Consider the following 22,492-nt stretch of genomic DNA (forward strand, 5'->3'; position numbering starts at 1 on the left):
TGAGAAGAGTTTAAAGTGAGACAGAGATGACAAATCGTGTTTGAAAAGGAGAAAGGAAGTGAGAACATATTCTCAAAACCAAAAGTTTAGCCCTTTTTACGTTGGGTAATGTATTTTCCATTGGCTGGAGGGCCTGGCTCTCATAATTACACTTAACACTGAATGTTTCAAATATGTCTAACCTAATTCCCTCCAAGAGCAGGGGGAGAGAGAAAAGCAAACAAAGAATCATCCGGGAGCCTGCCTTCCTGTCCTGCAGAAAGGAAGGGGATAAGCAGCAGAGAACTTGTTTGTCGCAGATAGTAAAAAAGAACTTGTGCGAGTGCTGCAGAGCAATTTTGAATAGTCCTGTGAGCTATGCAGTGAGGTGTATGTACGTCATGCAATCAAGAGAGATGAATGATGGGTGCAAGCTAGAATGGGCTCTGAGAAAGTCAGATGCAGGATAACAAATAAATGCAGAGGGGTAACACAGTAGAAGCCAGTAATGCAGCTAGATAGACCAAGCAAGCGCAGAGTAAGGATGAAGTGATGCTACCCCACAAACAAATACAGGGCAGAGACAGCCAGGGAAAGAGGTTTGGCCAGCTGAGCCAACAGTCCCTAGGTGCAGCCTTTCTGGAAGGCCCGGCAGGGGCTACAGTAAGCCCCAGGGAGCCTGACAAAACATTCACTGGCTTCAAATCGTGCAAGATGGGGAGGAAATTTTTAATCAAGATCTCAATGAGATCCAGCCCTTTCCTTCCTTCCATTCTGTTTTAAGAGCAATGGCCATGCAGTAAGCCCTCCAAATTCAGATGAAAATGGTCTTGGGACAAGGAAAGCTCAGGAGAAAAGGATGGATTATCCAGCACTGCATGTACATGCAGAATCTGATAGATCAATAGCTATAAGGAAAAGATTCAAAATGAAGAGATTGAGGGCATGCTGCAGTGTGTTACAAGAAAGTTAAACAAAAGATGCTGGTGAAAAATATAAAAAAGAACTTGTCCTCAGCTTTTCATAAGCATTTAGATACACTAGGAAAAAAAGAATCTGTATCAATGGGGTTTTTTTGCAACTATACAGACATCAAAGTTAGAGTGCAAGTCACCTTTTAAGTGGACAAGGATCTTGTGCCTAAGTCTATGATGTCTGTATCTGGCACAAGAACAACTTTAGACTGAAGACTTATTCTGCAACTACTATTGCAGAACTCTATGCGACAAGGCTTGGTATGTTTATACAGAGAGGAGATTACTAGAAAACAGCAAAAACATCAAACAAAAAAAACCCCAGAGTCTAATTTATTTCCCTTCAATTTCTTTTTTCTGCCTGAATTAAGCACTGAAAGTCTGAATTAAACATTAAAAGTATAAAACACTATGGTATAAGATAAATGGATTAAGAACTCCAACATATTTCTTGTGAATCATTAAGAATGGAATGTCTTACATATTTTGTTATGTATTTTTTTAATTGAAAATATTTTAATTAAACAGAGCTGACTGCTATCACTGAACCTCTGCAACTTCAGTGTGTAGGTATCTGCATGTCAGCAGGCATAATTCTTTGCAGAGCGTTTCTTTTTCTTAAGAGCCAAAACTGGGATGAAAGCAACACGTGTTCTATTCTTGTCTCTCCCATGTTCCAGCAGGCAAACCACATTACTTCTGTGCTTCAGAAATTTGAGAATAGAATACAAGCAAATGATACTTCCCTCATTTACATGTTTGAGCAAGCATTCAGAGTTTATGGTGATAAGCAGTATAAAGAATGAAATTGAGCCTACATTGTCAATTACTAAAATAATAATTAAAAAAAAAAAAAAAAGGAGCAGCCTACCTTAAGGTCACGATGAACTATGCATTTCTGGTGACAGTACTGCACAGCAGATACAATCTGAAACACCAAGATGACCAATAATACAGTTAACTTGAATCTCACCATAAGTTTGCACGTATCATTTAATACTTTTTCCTCCTGACAGGATTCAGGAGAGCATTATTTTAGAGTATAAAAGATCCATTAAAGCTCAAATATTAAAAATGGAAAATCCCTAAATGTGTAAGAATTCATTGTTCTTTAGAATTTCATTATCTCCATAATGAGTTATAAATATATAAAACACATCACTGATATAGCTGCTCTGTTATTTTCTCATTAAAAAGTTGACTATAAAGGCAAAAATAGTTATTAGCTACATAGTTCATAGTTCAACATACTTATAAAATAGGAGAAATGTCTATTTTAAAAGCAGATCACCCACTAGCAATCACTAAAAGGAATCAAGAAGTTTTTTGTTTTTGCAAAAACAAAAAAAGTCCAAATGTGCCATTTCAAATTTTGTTCTCTGAAATATTATTAGCACACTTATCCCTAACAGATTAATTCATTACACTTAACATTTTCATAAATACCTTTTACATATGTGTAACAAAATACAAGTCACAAACAGCAAGTTAGAAGCAGGAATAAGAAAGAGGTTAAGATGAGAAAGTTCTCATTACATAGACATAAACATTAAAAAAACTTTCATTGTTTTGACAAAGCGGAAGTGCATGCACACTCAAGTCTATGAGAAAAATCATAAACAGAAAGAAAAGAAAGAGTTAATTTCATACCTGCCTGAATTTTGCACGAGCCTCTTTCTCTTTCATTCTTCCATGTGCAACTAGATAGTCAAACACCTCTCCTGTACCAGATAAATGATAAAGCATCAGTCCTGTTGTCCAGGTTTAATTTCTGACTATCAAGTACAAGCAAGCATTACTTGAAAACAAGCCTTCCTGTTTTCAAAGAGGAGAGAAATGGAAGCAGCCAGGAAAAATGCCTTTTTACTGCTTGCATTTCTTTTAATTTTTTAGACACTTAACTAGTCATGAAATACAAAAATGGAGCTCTTCATTCTAAGTCTTCTCCAATGGTCCTTTATAAACTTATTTTAAAAACACTAAGATAGGGGAGGGGGAAAAAAAAAAGAATAAACTGTGATCATGAGAAACATTTATGTTGCATGTAAGATACACTGTGGAATGGGCATCTTCCTACACATTTGGGGTATCTCTATCAGTTTCATTTAACAATATCTGCATTTTTTTTTAAATGAAGCTGCTCCAATGCCTTTCAGATCCTCATCTTTGCACTACCCAACAGCCCTTCCCACCTGGTTGCCCAAGCTCCCTTCATATGCTCAGACATTTCCCATCCAGACAACGAGCAGCTTCTCAAGGAAGCTCCCATTATCAGTCATGCTTCTTTATGATTCTGCTGACCACATTTCCCAAATTCCTTATTTCTTCGCCATAGATCTGCCTCCCTTGAAGTACTTTGACACACACATTAAGACAGATAGAGGGGGCAGCATTTGCCTAAACACAGCAGGCACACAGAGTTGAGTTTTTGCCAGAATTGGCACCAGATTATCTCCTGATACTTCAGCTACAAGCTTCATAATGACAGCTAGCCTTAAGCACAAACCTAATAGGTTACGTTATGTAAGAGAAAAGTCTGTCCAGGGAATTCTGTTTAGGACCCTTGTAAAGGCCAAATTGGAGTGGTCCATTAACTATAAAATCATCAGATTTTTCAATCATTCCTAGACATGCAACCAACAACGCTTTCCCTACTTCAGCTTATCCTTAAAGCAGAATTAAGAATCCACTTACCCCCACTGGCATATTCCATTACCAAATACAATGTCTTTTCAGTTTCAATAACTTCAAATAATTTTACTGCAAGAAAAGTGAACAAGAAAAAGATTGCAGTAGGCAGCAAAAGCATAGCACAAACAAAAAAGCCTTATTCATGAAGTGAGTGTAATTTATTGCCAGTGATGATACTAAACCATAAGAAAACTTGATATCCTTTAGGTTAGAATTCTTTTGGGGGGAGGGGGGAAGCAAATTAATTTCTAAATCACAGTTGATAATAAAGCATATTAATTTACAGTTTTCTCAGAGTTTATGCACAAACAAGTTCATGCTGAAATTAGTGTTTAATTTGACACAGACTTCCTTAAGATCATACAGGCCTTCTCAGTTTCTCTAAGTACACTGTTCCAAGTTAGAAATTTGAGATATTGACCAACTATAAAACGAGTAGATACCATAACTGTTAGAGACTGAAAGATTTTCCTCGGATTACAACAGTTGCCACTCATTTAAAACACCCCCCCAAAAACAAGAACAGCAGAAGCTAAGAATGCCGGAAAAAAGCAACAAACAATTTAAGGGATAAAATGGGAGTGCCTAGCATGTAACAACTTGTATGCCTTGTCCATACCTTGTATGCAACAAGCCCTCTGGCCGATTCAGGAACATTAACTGTCTCTGGAACAAGACTGTCCAGCCCTCCTCAGCCAGAAGAATTGTCATCACAAAGTAGGGCCCTGAAGCTGTGGGGTAGGGGAAAGAACTAAAGCAGAAAGGGAAAATTACATACTTTGTAATTCTAATTTTCCGGAAATAGCAGTTTGCAGGAGTCTGTCCTAGACCGAACTAATGGAGTTGTGCTAGCCGTGCCTAAGAAACTAATGATTTTTGGCCACTGAGAGTAATTTTAAATGTGAAAAGCGGTAATCAAGTCCTCAGATGACCACACAGTGCTCAGCACCTTTTACCTAGCGTTGCTGCTTTCCTTTATTGAATAAGTTATCCCCTCAGAGCAAAATTCTTGCTTGCAAGTAGGGTTCACAAGGTACTCGAGATAGTAAAAATAAAGCATTTACTGAATGCTTACTGTTTCATTATCTCAAAAATGTTTAACAAAAACATAGCTGCAATGTACATTCAAAATAAAGCCAAAAGAGTACAGTATAAACAGTTAAAGGAAAAAAAAAGAGTTTGCAGAAATGTAAGATTCCTACCAATATTGGGATGATTCAGTATCTTCATTATTCGTACTTCTCGAAACAACTGTTAAGGAAGCAAGACAATTTTTAGAAGTGTGTTTACTGAGAAGTTGCTTAAGATGCACAGTTTTGTAAGGGGAAAAGGAACAGCCTAAGCCACTCAAGTATTAACATAATATAACATATGTCGATAGGTAGATAAATATAATGCCCTGAACTCCAGAAGATTTAATCCACATCCTATATATAACAACTGATACCAGCTAAGACCACAAGTTACTATCAGCTACCTACCAAAAATACACTCATTTTAAAAGGGTTGTATAAACAGATACAGATAAGTCTTAGAATGCTTTGTGCAGTAACAACTTTTAAGAGTCTCTGCTGACCAAAGCCAGTATTCACATGAACTACTGTTATTTCTTCTCTCTAACGTTTTTGGCCACTGGCAACCTCGGTTAACTATTCTGAATACGTACAGAACTGTAGGTACAAGGTTTAGAATCTGAGCGGGGGGGGGGAAATATAATACACCAATTTTAAAATAGAATTTGATGCTAGAAATCCTAACACCCCATAGAGATTGGTAGCTCAGTTCACATTTCTCCGAACCAACAAAACTTAAACTGGGTCATAAATGACATTTCTTCCTCCACCCCTCCCCATAGAAAAGGTCTGAAATTTTATCATTGATGAAAATTTGTCTTATGATCCTGAAGTCCCATAATTTAAAGGAATTTGACATTGGACAAAATCATAGCCCAAAATATACACTTTTCACACAATGCTTTCTTGTTGTTTTTAAAAGAAAAGAAACAAGATATAGCATTAGAAAAGATCTTTACATTTCTAACATTCGTAGTTTAATCAAATAAACAAGAAGTGAAGTAAGACTAACCCGAGAGCTCAAAGGGGGAGGAGGCAAACAAAAGGAATCTAAAGTGACTATATAGTTCTGTTAGTCTATACTTGATGCTGGCAATACTGATAAGTTTGTAGATTTTTTTTTAATTCAGTGAAAAACATATCCCCACTTTCAAATCTATTCAGTATGCTGGACACACTTCAGCCCCATATTTCAGCTGGACTTGAAGTAGGGTGCTGAAATGCAAGAAGAAAAGCTCATTGGCTTCATTACGTTTAGCCATTTTGGAAGCAACATGTTAGACCGACAGTTCTTCTTACAGAGAAATCTTGCTTAATGCAGAAGTGCATCATTGCTGTTTGGCTTCTGTCTGATGTCTCAAAAGGACAAGGTCAGCAGTGCTCTCCACTTTCAAAATGAGTCCCATTTGTTCAGATGCAGCCTTTGTAAAATGGTAAAAAGATGCAAGCTCTAGACTTAACACCTCCTCTAAGAATACCACTTCTGTTAATGTTTTGTATGGCTGAGGCTACAAGTTAGAGATTAAAATTATTTTGCTTAGATAACACTGATTTTCATTCAATTTGTATCATTTAGTCACAACATATGTCTAAAATTCTGCAGTTACTCTACCAGTAAGACTAGAGAATGGCATATTTTTGAAATTCAGCTTTTGAGTAAGCAATATTCTTGTAGGTCAATATTTACAATATTTAAGCATTTCAAGCTAGTTACTGCCTGCTTGCCTTTATATTACCATTAAACCAATTTCAGAAGAAAAAAAAGGCTACAAAAAGATTTATCTGGAAAAGCTACATGATATAATTTCCATGGGTTCAAAATGTAATATATGGGCACATAATACTATGTACTAGAATTAATGTTAGCAAATACACTTGTTTGCTCATAAAATTAGTTATGCCAAGGAAATTTTCCCATCAGACCATTCTTTGTTTCAAGTACAGTATTTTGTTGCATAAGAAAGTTTGTCAGGTAAATGATTATCAATTAGTCAGAAGTTATACAAATGGAAATCAATGCATTGTACAGTACAATATCCTCAGAACAGTTTCTAGGCAGATGTGTGCAAAACTAATTCAAACCAGATGATCAGAAAGATGTCTCAGAACTTAACAGTATTAATATTGGTATAAAAATTATTGTAATGAGCATATCTCTTCAGAAGAAAGTTTCAAATATTAGACTTCTATAAATAAAGGCATTTCAAATCTAAAAAAAGAGATCATTAAGAAATACAATTTTACATGTAATTTGAAGCATGTGATAATTTCAAATAAATTATGTACATTATTCAGTATTCTCACAGGATTTAGAATTTTACTAACTGATTTAAGATTCAAATTGATTTCACAGTGACAAGAAATTTGTTGCACATAATTTGAAATTATTTTCCTTCAAAAAAGAAAAAGGTTTGCTAGGAAGTAGACAAAAAACTCTATTTTCTTTAAGACAGACTGTTACCAACCTTTAGCCTGATACAGATACTTCACTACATGAATTAAACAATTACGTTTCACATCTCTGAATAGCACTACTCAGACACTACCGAGAGGCAAAATATGGGTCTAGGTTTTTTCTATGTGAAGGCCAATATATATATATATATATATATATATATATATATATATATACACACACACTTATATATTTTTTTTACTACATCATGTATTATAGATTCTGCTGAGTAGATCTTTTTCAGAATACTGAATCTTTATCATCATACAAGGGCAGCTACATGGTTCTAGCAATCACTGTGTGCATCTCAAGAGGAAGGTAACAATGTCAACTTCTTAAAAGAAAGGAGCTGTTCTAAGGTAAATTCTAAATGAACTGAGTGAACTCACAAGAGGTGGACTTGGGGAAATTTTTCCTGGGGTGGGGGTAGCTTTAGGGCTCTGTTCGTGCGTCCCCCCTCTGTTCTCCTCCCCCCTCCCCCTTCGGCACTTCTTGCGCAGGTCAAAATCTGTGCGCTCGTGCTTAGAGCAAAAAAGAATGGATAAGGCTTAAGCAGAAGAAATTGTCTTAGGTGACACTTATCCACACAAACCACACCAAGCACAAGCTGAGTGGAAACTGTCTACTGTTGTTCACAGATAGGATGGCATCTGCCTCCCCACAAATGGGTCAGAGTAAGGTAAGAGACAAATCAGTAGAATGAAAAATAAAATATATAAGTTAAAAAAAAACAGAAAAATAATTTCTTGCCCATAAGAATTCCATATATAAACCCAGGAACAAGGCAAATGAGTATCTTTGAGTTGCTGCCTTTTTCTTTGCTTCTGGGAATTCTGTTCTGCTTCTGCATATAGCAGAATGCTACTATATAGACTTTTCCCCCAAACCTCGTACTTTGATCATGCCAGTCCACTCTTTGTATTCACCAATGACTCCCCTATTTCATTCAAAGATGATAAGCTGTTTATCTTCAAATATCCTCAGAATATTTTGCTATCCTCCACTCTAGCATCTCTTACTCACTTGCAGGATTGTCCTAGCTCTCGCCCGCACAGAATAAGACTGAGCAACGAAAATAATTTTCCCAACTTCTGTGAGCAGTTTCTGATGTTCTCCTTCACACTTAGCAGACAACACTGATAAAACCACCTCAAAACTCTCTCTGATGACTGCAAAATAACCAGGAAAGGTTAGGCTGGTGTTGAAACAAAATCACTGCTTTTCACTGACCTACAACTTGGCATTTTTCTCTTTGCATTGCTCCAGCTACCTGTATCTACTCACATTTTCTGGTCAATTATAGTATAAGATACTTAGGACAGAAAAAGCAATTTTAACAACTAGCCCTGAACTGAAAGCTACTGAATAGCTCAAAAGAAAGTTTTTCAGCAACAACAGTATCACTAGAACTATCACACAAAACTTTCACTGTGTTATAAGCATTCTTGTAACAGACTGAAGTTAGAAATACTTAGCATTTGTTCACAAGAGGTAGTATTAAATAACAGTTTTATCTTTCATAAAATTAAAGATACATATTATTTGAAATATGAAATTGAAGTCTTAGAATACCTATAGATACCTACTGACTGGGTGACTTGTTCTGAAAAAAGGATTAAAAAAGTAAATACTTGTACTCCCTAAAAATCTCCTCTCCTTTTCACTGACTATCAGCTAAGGAAGTTACAGAAGAAGGGGTGCCTTCTTTATGGGAAAAATCTATGTCCTTCTGAGAGTCTGTGTTTTACAGTTGCTATTTGCTTCTGAGAATTTTCAAGCAGTTGTTTACTTACTCAGGAAACTATCAATACTTTCAGACCTTTTTTGAAAGTAACTCAAATACAGGCATCTTGCAAACCGGGAAGACACAATATACGTATTCCCCAATACTGCTCCATGACTATGCTCAGCTATTCAAGCTTTGCTAAAGCTGCTTGGCATGGTAGGTATCTGTCAACCCAGGGTAAACAAAAGAACTGCAATACTGGAACAGCAGACCACAAACACATCCACACTAAACCTAGGGTAGTTCCCAGCCCATGTGGTCCAAGGGTCTCTCAAATGCTGAGTGGGAAGAATGAATAAGAAATTTTATCTGAATACAGATATTCAAAAAAGGGGAGGTGGAAGGGGATAGCAAACTGTTTTCCTGTTTTCTGAATTCCTAGTGTATATTTAGGAATATATATTCCCCTCCCTTGGGGGGGGGGGAATGAATATATACATATACACACACACACAAACACACACAGATATATATATATACACATAACATATATATGTATTTATACAAATTAAGTAAATGTCAACATTTACTCTTCCACCTCCCAATTTTCTCGAAAGAGAATAACCTATGATACTTTAAGAGTATTCAAATGTTAGGTAAATGAACATATATTGCAACTCTATGTTCTTAAAGTAGTGAAGCATAAACCTTATGCAAGAGGAAATAGAAAAATATAGATAGATATTCTGGCCATTAACACTACTTATGTTAATAACTATGTATTTACAAATGGAGATTTCTCTAAACAATAGCCACTAGGCTCCTCACTTTTGCATATATTGGAGTTCCAGGTAAGAGATGTATTTAAGCAACAAGACCATAATTATATTTCCTGCAAAGCCAAGCTTGTTAATTTTGTATAAATCTGGACAGAATATAGGGACCAGCTCTCCTTCTGTTATTAGTAAAGTCACAGAGTTACTTGCCAGTCTATTTTATTGTTATAAGAAACAGCGCTTTCAAAATTCAGGCATGCCCGGATTTTCTTGAGCACCACTTCACTGCTCTCTCAAAAGCTGAAAGTGCATTCTGACTTTTTGCTTTTTCCCCTGCCATACCTCTGTAAGGCTGCACTTCATCCTTAACAAAGTGCTGCCGTTCAAAATGCTCTTGAACATGCGTCTACTTACGGCAAACGGGTTACGGCCTCAGCAGCCTTACTTCATAATGAGACTTGAAAATGTGATCCCTGCTTTTGGAAATTTCGTATTTTAGGGCATAGATTATAGAGAAAAAGATCCTATGCCACCTTGTTGTTGACACTCCTACTTGCTGTCAAACTGACATTTGCATTTAAGATTTACTATTTTAAATAATTGCAATCAAACTAGAAATCTGTCAGTCAAGAGTTTTTACTTCTTTGAAAGACTTGGATTTGAGTATTTCTCTAGGTCACAAATCATTATTCAGAAGGGTTGTCACAAAAGCACAGCTTTCAATAGGCAACATAGCAAAGTTGTTCCCAATCTTCTACAATTTGCTTTTGCTCTGCTTTTCTTAATGACAGAAAGCACCTAAATTTTAGGCTTTAAATGCACTTAAAAATAAGCAGCAGCCCGCTGACCCCTCAGAAAGGGGCAATCTGAAAATGCCACTTGCTTTTTAAACCTATTAAGGAAAAAAGGCATCTTCTGCTGCACTAGCAATTTGCGTAAGAGCAACAGACCACTATTCCAGAAATGCTGCTAAATGAAGCCAGTACAAGAAAATAATTTAACACAACAGACATGCAGAAAATATAACAGCTATTTTGATACAAATTCAAGATATGATGCCAAATACGTATATTTGGCAAAAATTAAAATCATAACAATGCAAAAACTTAAGCTGGTACAGTATGTTGCTATCAAGACAGGAAGTCCACCAAAAAACCAATTCTGTCTTCTAAACAGGGGCTACTAAATAAGTTGGGGATCACATACCTAACAACTAGAAAACAAAAGATTGGATAAAACATCCTTAACTTGACATTGATTTGTCTACTTAAAGAGGTAGAATCCTGAAGCAAAAAGTATATGATTATGAACATGACTATCACAGTGTATGTACAAGGAGGCCAAATTAAAAATTCAGAAAGTCACCTTACTTCTGTCCTTTCCTAACGTTCATATCTTTTAAATTAAAATAATTAAGATTGCAAAGTAACTTGTCGGTATTACATCTGTTAACAGTTTATGCCATATAATGCTCTGTCTTTAGCAGTCTTATAAAATGGTATATATTATAGTTATATAAGCTAAGGACAAATTAGATTTTCCTTGCTTTCATATTGGTGGCTAACTACAGACCCAACTTGACACCTTCAGTGACTGAACTATGTGTTCAAATATTTCTGTTTACAAAACAGTACATGAACAACTACAATGCCTCAGCTCATTTTACTTAATTCTATCAGTAGCAGCTACCAAAGGAAAACCTACATGCACTGGGTATCCCTTATTTTATAGTGAATGGAAAGGCACCAGGTCACTCACAAAACTCAAGATCACCACTATCTGTGGTATTTAGTTAAGAGTGTCAAGAAATTATTGAAGGCCTAAAAGTTTTTTCTGATCTGTGCAGAATTTACAAGCTTCAGAGTTCTGTAGATTGCAATCACAACTACACTGTTTCAAATGAGTTCAAAATTTGAGTGTCATTTTTATGGCAGTAACTTACCTCAGTATTCCCCTGCAAACATCCATTACAAAAGTATCTCTTCTTATTACAAGAATACTACTATTACCTCTTCTTATTCCTAACATTACCTCTTGACGAAAAATGACAACCTATTAAGTCCTAAGTATAGGAGAAGCCCTGGAACAATCCACCTCCCCACTCCCAAAGCCCCTCTGTGCAAATTAAACAAGTTTCCATGCAAAAAGCTAGAAGGCTAAGAAGTATTTTCTGCTTCTTTAAAAATACAAAATACAACTCTGATAATGATAATACAAAAATTCACATTACACTGACATTATGTAAGCACATAATGAATCACAAACTTTTAAAAGTACAGTTGAACTAAAAGGGAAGTTACCATAGCCTTATTAAACAGACAGAATACTGAATATAGACTGTTTCTTGTGTTTACTTTTCTAGCTGCTTGCTTCTGCCCAGGCAGCTAAATTTATCCAAGTTCAGATAAAAAAAGAAGGGAAAAAAAAAAAAAAAAAAAAAGACTGCGGAACTTGGAGATTTATTAGAACAACACAAGAACTTCTAAAGTAGTAAGTTTTCTACAATGCAAAAATGGCAATGTAGAAATCAAAAAACAGATAGAAAGCACAGTTCTGACAAAAGCAATTTTAAGTATATACTGAAATGTCAAACCATCCTCCTACCTCTAATTTACTTTAATAAGTGATAGCTGCTTGAGTGACTGCACAAAAACAGTGCTTATGCTTACTCTAAAAGCTTTCAGGGAATCAAAATTCAGTTTCACTCAACATTTACAGAAAGTACAGCAAGCTGAAAGCAGACATTTAAAGTTTCAAAACAAGAAGATTACTTTTCTAAAACTTACAATCAAGATGTTATAATAGAAAACGTTATATCAACAATTAATCACATTTTCCTGCAATAAGCAGGAGCTGCAAGGAATAAAGATTTCTAACAGTTACTGAAGGAGGATGGTATCTTGGTTAAATCATCAAGTTTAACTTCAGTCCTTACTTCTGCTACAAACTTCTGCTAACTGAACCTAGAAATTTCTCTTGCTATCAACTTTGCATCCACAAAGAAGTAAACAGTGGAACTGTCTAATTACATAGCTATGTTACGACCTAGTTATAGTAAACATATTACTTGCGCAATGTGACTGCATCTTTATAAAAATATTCCATTTATGCTTGGAATGGCTCTTAACCAATTATTGGATTTTGTGTGAAATGCAACTTACTTATTATTAATTATCCCCCAAATAAGTTTTGCATGCTTAGCCTCCCAGAAATTTTAAACTTTGTGAAAAATCCCGGTAATACCACAAAGCATATTGTTCCCGTAGAAATATGAGGAAGCTAAAAATATGAGATATAACATATTAAGATAAAATTTTTAATTTTATTGAAGTTTGAAAGTAAAAAAGATAAAAAAGGAAAAAGCACGAGCTGCATCACACCTCATGAATTTATTGACTTCTTACACATTTTGTTTTGCAAGTTTAACCTAATCTTGAATATCTCAGTCTTTCTGTGGAGTGGTTAACAAAAAGGCAAGCATTAGAAAAGCATTATGGTTTTAACACAGACTATCTAAATCTTTGTTTCAGTTGCAACAAATATTAATTTTCTTCATCCTAATACACAAGCTCCAACCTCAAAGGCAGTTAAACTATACTGCATAGTACAGTCCAAAAACTGAATCACTGTACTTTTCATATACCCTAACAATGTTTAGCATAGGGTGTGAACTAAAATGCAGTCCATTTAATTCACATTAACCAAGATTTGTTCGGAATTTTTTGCCATGTAAATGAAAGAACATGTCAATTTAAGAAGCAGAAATCAGGTACTAAGCATTAACATATCCTTTAAAAGTAGTGCCTCAAAAATACTTTTTTTTTTTTTTAGGCAAAGACATGTATTGAACTTTTCTTCCCCACCAACAGCTTCTCATGAATTTGTATCAAATTGTCATTTCAGGACTTCACAACTAAGTATTTTTGCAGATTTGCATGCACAATGTCAATCTCCATGTAAAATGGCATAGAAAAGAGCCAGAAGGATGCACGTGGAGTCTGAAATTAAAATGTCACTCAATTAAAAAAAACACTAGCAAAGGATATCTTTTACCCTCTTATTGCTAATAAACAAATTCAGCTAGCATTCCCTGTGAAATCCCAAGCTAGGCAGGGAACCAGCTAAGTGAGCAGCACAGGACTTTGGCAGTATGCTCCGTCAGCACTGCCTCAATGGGCCCCTCTTCACTAGGTCAATAATTACCAAAGAGATTTGCTTAACTCAAAGATGGAGTTAAGAATGACAGAGCTTTTGCATGGACTCTTCACGGTACGTTGAATTAAAAAGCAAAACTCAAGAACCCATACTGAAACACACACAAAAAAAAAAGCACATGGGAAGTAACAGTTAAAAAATTAAAGCAATCAAAGTTGTTCTTAACTCCCCATAACCTAAGTCACACAATAAGATAAATGCAACAGCAGCCAGAGAGAAAAGAACAGTAATAAACCCATTCTCTCTCCTCCTCTCATTCTACAGCTATAGACAGCAGCAGATTAATATTTGTAAACAAAACAAATACCCCAAAATTTTGGTAACATGTGACTTACACACCCAGGAAAATACAATTTTTCAGGACCTCACCCCAAAACAAACATAGGCATGCACAAATTGTGTGTGTTGCTGGTAGGGAGCAAATGACACATAACAGAACTAAAACCACACACCAGAGTTTTGGTAAAATCAGATGATCCAAACTGACCTATCTTTAGTAAACTCTTCTCAACACCACAATGCCTGTAAAGGATTTCTGAATTTCTACCTATAGGCACTAAAAGTGCAATGGAGAAATCAGAACACTCAGATTACCTTCAGTCATTTCTTCAGTACTATATACAAGAAGAAATTGTTAAAGGGCCCTTGGGTTTAGCAAATATTTTATTAAAATTGAAAGAATATAAAAGCAGAGCTGAAAAAAACATTAAAGCCATAAAAACTGGCACCCTTACAACTCCATAAAAAGCAATTATTACATTAAAGAAAAATTCAAGAAAAACTCTTCTATACAGGGTTGCATCTTAATTTAGAATGCAGATAAATTATTTGTGTACCTAATTAGACACAAATTTTACTGGCAGCACAATGAAAAGCTGGAGGAGGAAGGAAGAGAAAAGAAGCACTGCTTAGCTAGGAACTGTACAGAGTAACTGCTCTCAAACAAATTGCAAATGCACATTACAGCTAAGACAAGACTCTGTCTCCCAAGGTCATACATACATAGTTAACATATACCTTTGTTGCTTACAAAGGTAAAGAGATCAAAGATTTTTGTCAAGGAAATAAAAGACCATAGGTTAACTCTGCATAGGATTGCAGATGTTACGGTATGTTCTTACCTTTTGTAGACTAGTAGGATTTAGTTGGGTTTTATCTATTATTTTCACAGCAACCTTGGGGAGGGGGAAAAAAAACATTGATTATTAAACTCAGAAAAGTATTTGAACAGCAATATATTGTAAATTTGTGGAAAAAAGCATACAGGTACATGCAATCTGTAAATATCTACTTTTATGGTCTATTAAGTAAAATTTCTCATCTATTAGGATGTGACAGAAGCAGTTCAAGACTTTTGCTGTTGGATGGTACTACAAGGGGCCAGTTTTACATTTCTGCCAGCATTGTCGACAGAACAATGTTATCCTGCCCAGTGCAAAACCACTCCCTCCACTAAACAGATGGGCTTCCACTGATAGAGTTTTCCTTTGCATTTGGAAGCTCTCAGCAATGAATGGACCACCTCCCAACCCCAGAATAAAATGGTCTGCCAAACCTTGCTTTGTCACAAACTTTTTGATCTCCTCACCAAAGAGTTTACATTTTCAAAAGGGGTGGGTGGAAAAAACCTCAGGCACATCAGATAACCATTTTCACTTATCCTGAAACATTCTCTTTGCATCTTACTTTATGATGAGAAAAGTGTTTTTTTACAGTTTGAAAACTAAGCTATAAACAACAGCAGAAATATGTATAAGGACAGTCAAAGAAAATATAAAATACTTATATACATATACCTCTCTTCCTGTGAGAACATGCCTTGCCAGTTTCACTTTGGCAAAATTTCCTTTTCCTATTGTTTTCAGTAAGCGGTAATTTCCAATGTGAGGATGCTCTTCATTGGCAGATGTAATTGAGTTTCTGCATCGAGGGACATTTTGTCTGCTACTTGATTTGATAGACTGGACATGTGGTTCAGCGTATCCATCCACAGAGGTATGCTATAACGCAAATAAAAAATTGGGGATTTTAGACAGTTGCAGCAAACTTGTCTAAAAGCATAAAAAAATTTTCATTTTATTTATTTTTACAAGCATAATGGATAACTTTGGATTGTGGCCTACGCAGAACATGCTGCCTTTGAGGAGACTTTGATGCATATAACAAGAAAGAAGCTTACAGAAAGATTATGCCTATTTCAAAAGCAAAGCTGGAGACATCTAGACACTAATCAATAATCATTAAAGATATTTTTAATATGAACCTATGCCAAACTACATACTACATCACTATGTTGCAAATACACTTGTCTAATCATAAGCAAATCTCAGTCTTTTAAAAATACACAACACAAAAAAAATCATAAGAACAGCTATACATGCTTAACTTGAAATTACAAATTAAGAATATATTTCTAAAGAAGGCTACACAAGAATTTTTTAAAGCATCTTTTCATCTCAAGTAATATTTTGAGAAAAAAATCATTTCAAGTAAACTTTGTTCCCAAATCTGCTTGCATCTTTGTAAGCCATACAAGTTCTCATTCAAGTAACGAGCAGTCTGCATTCTTATTCAAAAATAATAATCTATTAATAAAAGTCAACTCCACAATATCTCATGTATTTTAAATGTCAGGAATCTAAAGAGCTGAAATGATGTCACTTTGAATGTAATCAACATGTCATCCCACACCAAGTTAGTAGCTTAAAGCTGCAGTGCTTCTATATGCTTCCAAGTAGGTAAGGGGCAAGATGCAACTGAGGCTTGGAAATGTTCCACATAGAAGTCAGAGGAAGATGCTACAGGGGTGTTAAGTGTTCCAGTATTTCAAATGATTTCTAATATCAATAGCAGATGGATACAAATGCTTAAAGGATAAAATTTAGCCTCTGGTAATTTAAGTTACACAGTTTAAGAAAGGCAAATACCCTGGGTATGGATAGTGTTGTCTCTGACCAATTCTTATATTTTGTAGAAGAAAGGTGTGCTTACTCACAAGTGTATCTTAATTTCTAGTAAGCATACAGCATGAACAAAATATTTCCTCATTAGTCATTGCTTCAGTCAAAGGTTGGCTATCTCAATTTTTTTTTTATGAAGCACTAACTGAGCCTGTTTCTTTACAGCACAGATTTCTACATCCTTCACCTTAAATCAGAAGCACCAGATTGAGCATGCAGCAGTCTGTTTCACCATTTCACCCAACACGCAACCTAACGTTTGCCTGTACCAATCTTGCCCATCGTTCCTTACACAAATAATTCTTTTCCTGTGTAAAATAAGAGTTTAAAGTAGTGCTTCCATCCACAGCACCCAGTTATGACGCACTGATGCTAACCCCCTTCTACAAGCACCGAGGTTTGCAAACAGCTCCACAGTGCTGGTTGGAATTGTCTCTGTGTATGCACGGTAGCAGAATTGAGACAACCAGCTAACAGCTGTAACAAAACCAAAATAAATCAAGAAGCCACGAAGTCCCTCCCAAACATACAAAAGTTTGCTTACATCACTGCCATCATTATTAATTATTCACTGTGACCAAGGGAATGGTCCAAAATTTAATTTTCTGTTTATCTTTTCATTATCTGAACGTCTCTGTGAAATACTATTTTACTATCATTGCTTAATGTATAGCTAAACTGTTTTCGAATTTATTGCACAACCAAGTCAGACACTTAAAGTCTGTATTTCAGACAAATCTATTCAACCATGAAATAACATGACAGCAATATCCCTTAGAAGCACATAATTAAAATACTTTCTGTAGACTCAGAAAGAGAGGTTCATAAGGACAGCTCCAGGCTAAGAAGCTTTAAAGAATTCCTGCAATATAAGACACTGGTCCTACATGCACTAAAAAGGAGCCCAACTAAAAATCCTGCCTCAGAAAATACCCAAGATCATTATTTCTATGGTACTAACAACAAATACTATAGCTGTACCTAGAACCCAATCCAGAGCCACAGCATTGTTACACAAGCAAGCGTTGAAGACTTCGAGCTCTGCAGCCTGCTCATGCCCACAGTGAGATCTCCCCTGGCTGATCCATAATCACTACCACAACTATTAGCCACCCTAATATCAATTAGGGTGCCAATTCCATGCATGCCATAGGATTAACTTGCTTTCAGCAGGCACTTGAAGGTATTTTTTAGATAAACAGTTGGACAAGGCAAGGAAAACCAATGCCAGAGGCAAACTGAAAGACAGCTTCACAGGATATATCATTTTAACATAGATTTAAAGGGGAAAATCAGCTAGTAATCCCAAATCCAGTCAGAGCAAATCTGAAAACAAAAGAAAGATAGATAAAGTTCATGGTCATGACAATTCTAGAGTTTGGCCTTTTGTGGCAAAAAGGCTAAGCCCCTCAGGACAGATTCTTATTTATTTCCTCTTGGACAGATTATCTTCATAGTCAACTCTCCAGCTATGCCTAAGAGTGACAGAAAACATGCATAAAAAAGGTCAAATTTCTCAGCTCGAGCGCCACATATGTATAATTTCTGTATTTGAGCAGCACTGAATACATTACAAATTATTTTTCTTAGTTTTTGTAATAAGCAGCTCTTTTGCACTTAAACAGCTTGTTATCGCTGAAAAGCACAGAGAAATTTAAATAAGAAAATCAAGAATTCATCAACTTAAAAATTTTTTTTTTTTATAAAAAGAGTATTAAAAGAATAATAAGAAGTTGAAAAGTTGAAAAAAATTAAGTTAGGTCAAAGTAATGGTATCTCAGAGTGTTCCCAAACAACATTACAGCTGAAACCTGAATTCCGCAGCAGCAGGCAACATGTAGTTTTAAGCTCTTTCTTGTTTATTATATGTTCATTCATTATGTATCAGCTAGTATGTGACTATTTAAAAATGTCATTTCAGAAGAACAAGATATCTGCTATCTCTAAATTCCCACAAAGTTCTCCTCCTTGAACTTCACTGCCACCAAAAAACAGTTCTACCTAACAAACTACATTTCCTGCACAGTGCTTTAATAGGTAATTCTGATTTTTTTTATATTTATCTTGACAATATCTTTTATTCCTTCTTAAATACTTATTTCAACATAACTGCGTGCCTGGGAAACACTACATTACAATACAGCATGAACTTGACTGCCTGTATGTTCAGTTTGTGTTAATGTTGCATGAAATGTCTAAAAGTCATAAAATTACAAGTAGAATGCAATTTTATTTTAAACAAAAAAGCTGCAATGATAATTAAAAGTTTAGAACTGAAACAGAATGTTATATTAGCCACTTAAGTGTTTTGCATATTAGCCAGGTACTCAGAGAAAAGCAACTTGTTCAGCAATCTCAGGGAAGTAATGCCAACATTCAGCTTTAGATTAAGATTCAGTGCTAGACTGAGTAGAGCGCAGTTAATGCTTATTTCTCCTAACTAGGTTTGCTTCTGACAAGCTACCGAAAGCCAAGCTCACTGGAATAAAAAAAAAAAATAAAAAAAAATAAAAAAACCACCACTAAAGAGTTCATCTGATCCCCAGCCTCGCCAAGAACCAAAGCTGCTGTTCATCCTGCGCATCCAGCGCGGCCCTGCCGAAGCAAGATGACACCGACACAGTATCTGGGGAAAAAAAGCGCAGAGAACTATCCCCGGAAAGTAGATGTGAAGCGCAGACTTCTCTATTCTACATCTTCATTTCCTAGCTATCCTTCAGCCACTTTGCTATACCGGGCTATACCCTCACTGATTATATATGGCACTTTGATTAAACTTGCGTCAACGAGTGCACCACCTGCGCTCAGAGTTCAGCCTTGGAAGTCCCCAGAACAACGTCAGCCAGCAAGCGGCACACGCTGGCCCGCTCAGACCCCACAAAGGTCTCCACAGCCCCTCCGAGTCACAGGAGCCCTTTGTTCACGAAGCGTTTTGCAGATAAAGGCCAAGGCTGCGAACTTGGCCATGTATCAGCATTATCCATTCATCAGCCTGCTTACAGATGCACTTCACTGCTTCTAGCAAACTTTTTAGTCCCGGGTCTGCCCCTGCTTGAATTTCTGCAAGTCAAATACCTCAGTACAGTGAGCCCATGGAATCAAAGTACGCAGGTGTGGTGCTAGAAAACACGCACATCATCACATCTTTCCTCCCAGTACTACTCCCTTTCTGATCTTCAGTTTCTTGCAGCCAGTTTTGATATACATCACCCTGAGCATTTCCAAGCATGTGCCATACATGTAAGCATTTATAGCAGCTGTAATGTTTTGCAAGGTAATCATAACTGCTAGCCCACACAAAGGAGTACACTCTTAACCGTCTCCCTAACTTTTACTCAGTGGATTATTCACAGCTTTATTTTCAAATTAAAAACTTAGAGGCATTCATCAGCTATAGGTCACTAACTTTCTGGTCAGTCTCCTCTGACTGTTTAGTACCATCCTCAGCTTACGTTCCAATTCTTGTAGTAAAATAACTTTTTCAGTCTGTTCAGCAGCAAAGAATATCCATTATCCTAGGGCACAAAATCCTTCATAATTGCCCAAGAGTAAAAATATGCATTAAATCAGAAAATGTAAAGATCACCTATTTACGTTTCCTTCCTTTGAATCCAACTGCTATTATTGGTGGTATCAATATTTTGGACTATTAACTTAATCGAGGGCATAAAATTAACAATTTCCTTCCCTGTCTTTTATATGTTACACAGTTACAGGCATGAACACAAACATTTCTATAGAAAGGAAAATCTTGGTTATTAATTCCAAGCCAATTTTGAATTTCAACACATTATAAACGGGTGCAACCCACCTTTTCCGGAGAAAAGAGACCAACTAATCAGACAGAAAATGCAAGCTCTATTTTCCAACTGTAAAGGCCAAAATATTCTCATTTCAATATTGCTTACTATGAATACCCCTATATCCCCCGAAACAACAGACCTTGCTATTTATCAAAACACTAACTGCTGTTAGAAAGTTACCTCATGAGTATAGAGCAAGTAGTAGGGGCTGAATCTAGACTAGAGAAGTCACAGTGATGAGCAAGGAAACACTGATAGGTCTGAAGCGTGCTGAAGACTCTCTACCCCCCAAACTGATCAGGTTAATCTGCAACTTGCAATTTTTCCTTGATTCCTTCTAATAATCACTGCTTAGCAGCAGAACTGAGTATGCACTCCAGCACCTCTACGAGGCTCAACCCCACTGTGCCTTGGGCACCTCTTCACTGCACAAGCAGAGAACTAGCTTCCTGCATACAAAACCACTGCTTTATAAATTGCTTCTTCAACATAAAACTATGCTTCACCAGCCTAGTCTCCTACAGAAGGTGATGCTAGATTCACAGCCTTGGCCCTTATCTACAAAAAGCTCGGAGAATAAACAGCTTCTCAGAACACAAATACATACAACATACACCAGCTTTTTGGTTTAGCTTCCTCACAGAAAGACAGGTGGGAGTGGAGTGTATCAATATCAACTACGAAGGTCATTTAATTTTATATATTTCATATTCTTTACGTTGCATGTACATATAAAATGTCCTCAACTTCTGCAAACGTGCCATGATACCAGATCAACTGGAAAGTGCAATAGCCTTTCTTGGTGGACTGCATATGGCCCGCTCACAGATCTTGCAGTAATGAAAATATGCTTTCAGACACAAGTTTTCAAACACCTTATTGATGCTTGCTTGAAACAATTTTAAACTGTCCCTCTCTGAGAATTTATAGAAAACCTCTCCCAAGGTATTTCTGACTGAAACTCCTGCCTTTCAAATACAATATGGGAGGTCTCCATTTCTCAGTTCCTGAAACAGAAGGGAATCTTAAAAGTCACTTACCACTGTGAGCTTTCTAGTATACCTATGGTTACCTAGAACTTCATAAATGGTTACCTAGAACTTCATAAATCACATTAACCATTATTACTTACGGGTCCAACAGGTTGTCAATAGATCTATGAGCAGAGATTCAGTTTCGGATTACTGTATCTTAACTAGCCAACAGCAGTACTCCTATTGCTATGCATCTGGACACGAAGACAGTTAAACAGATCTACCACCATGTGTCCTCTGTAAGGCTTTGTTTTGCAGCAGCTTTGGTTCACAATACAGAAGCAGAGAGAAAAGAGAAGAAAGAATATGACAAGGGATGTCCTACTTGTTCAGCTGTTATCATATAGTAATCGTTTGCTCTCTGTAACGATTTCTTCAGTACCCGAGAACTTCTGGCAAACCACCTTAAGCAAGACTTTTTCTTTCACTGATGCAACAACCCAAACTAAACCAAAAGTCAAAGTTTTTGAAGGGTCTGTTGGTTTCTATATTGAAGCTGCCAAATAGATGTTCAGATCAGCTTCTTGTGCATCACACATGGAGCATTCAGTGCTCCACACCGCCAGGTACAAAGTGTGGTGCAACACCTCACAGTATGAGAGAGTCTACCTGGGAGAGGAATGAATTCCCTCTTCTGGCACTAGCTGATGGATTAGATGCTACTGTCTGCAGAAAACTACAGCTTACTCTTGCCACATGTATCCATCATACTGTACCATCACTAAATCATCTCTGATCTCAATCAAAATATCAACAGAGCATTATCCACTCTCATTTTTCATCTCGTACACATAAGAAAGTACGAT

General features: G+C 36.3%; 1 protein-coding gene across 8 annotated transcripts in view; it reads right to left on the reverse strand.

Annotated features, from left to right (window-relative positions):
- The window catches only part of MARK1 (microtubule affinity regulating kinase 1), a 64,988-nt gene that overhangs the window by 25,568 nt on the left and 16,928 nt on the right, over positions 1-22,492 (reverse strand). For 7 of the 8 annotated variants that reach the window (XM_062571786.1, XM_062571783.1, XM_062571785.1 and 4 more), the window contains exons 2-7: positions 15,686-15,889; positions 15,011-15,064; positions 4,847-4,895; positions 3,648-3,713; positions 2,604-2,674; positions 1,825-1,881 (exon numbers count right to left, since the gene is read on the reverse strand). In XM_062571786.1, coding sequence (XP_062427770.1) covers positions 1,825-1,881; positions 2,604-2,674; positions 3,648-3,713; positions 4,847-4,895; positions 15,011-15,064; positions 15,686-15,889 — 501 coding nt within the window. Of the gene's footprint in view, positions 1-1,824; positions 1,882-2,603; positions 2,675-3,647; positions 3,714-4,263; positions 4,335-4,846; positions 4,896-15,010; positions 15,065-15,685; positions 15,890-22,492 lie in introns of those variants that run through there. The other variant, XM_062571787.1, reaches the window with a different exon arrangement.

Source organism: Rhea pennata, chromosome 3 (genome assembly GCF_028389875.1).
Source record: "Rhea pennata isolate bPtePen1 chromosome 3, bPtePen1.pri, whole genome shotgun sequence".
Lineage (NCBI taxonomy): Eukaryota > Metazoa > Chordata > Aves > Rheiformes > Rheidae > Rhea > Rhea pennata.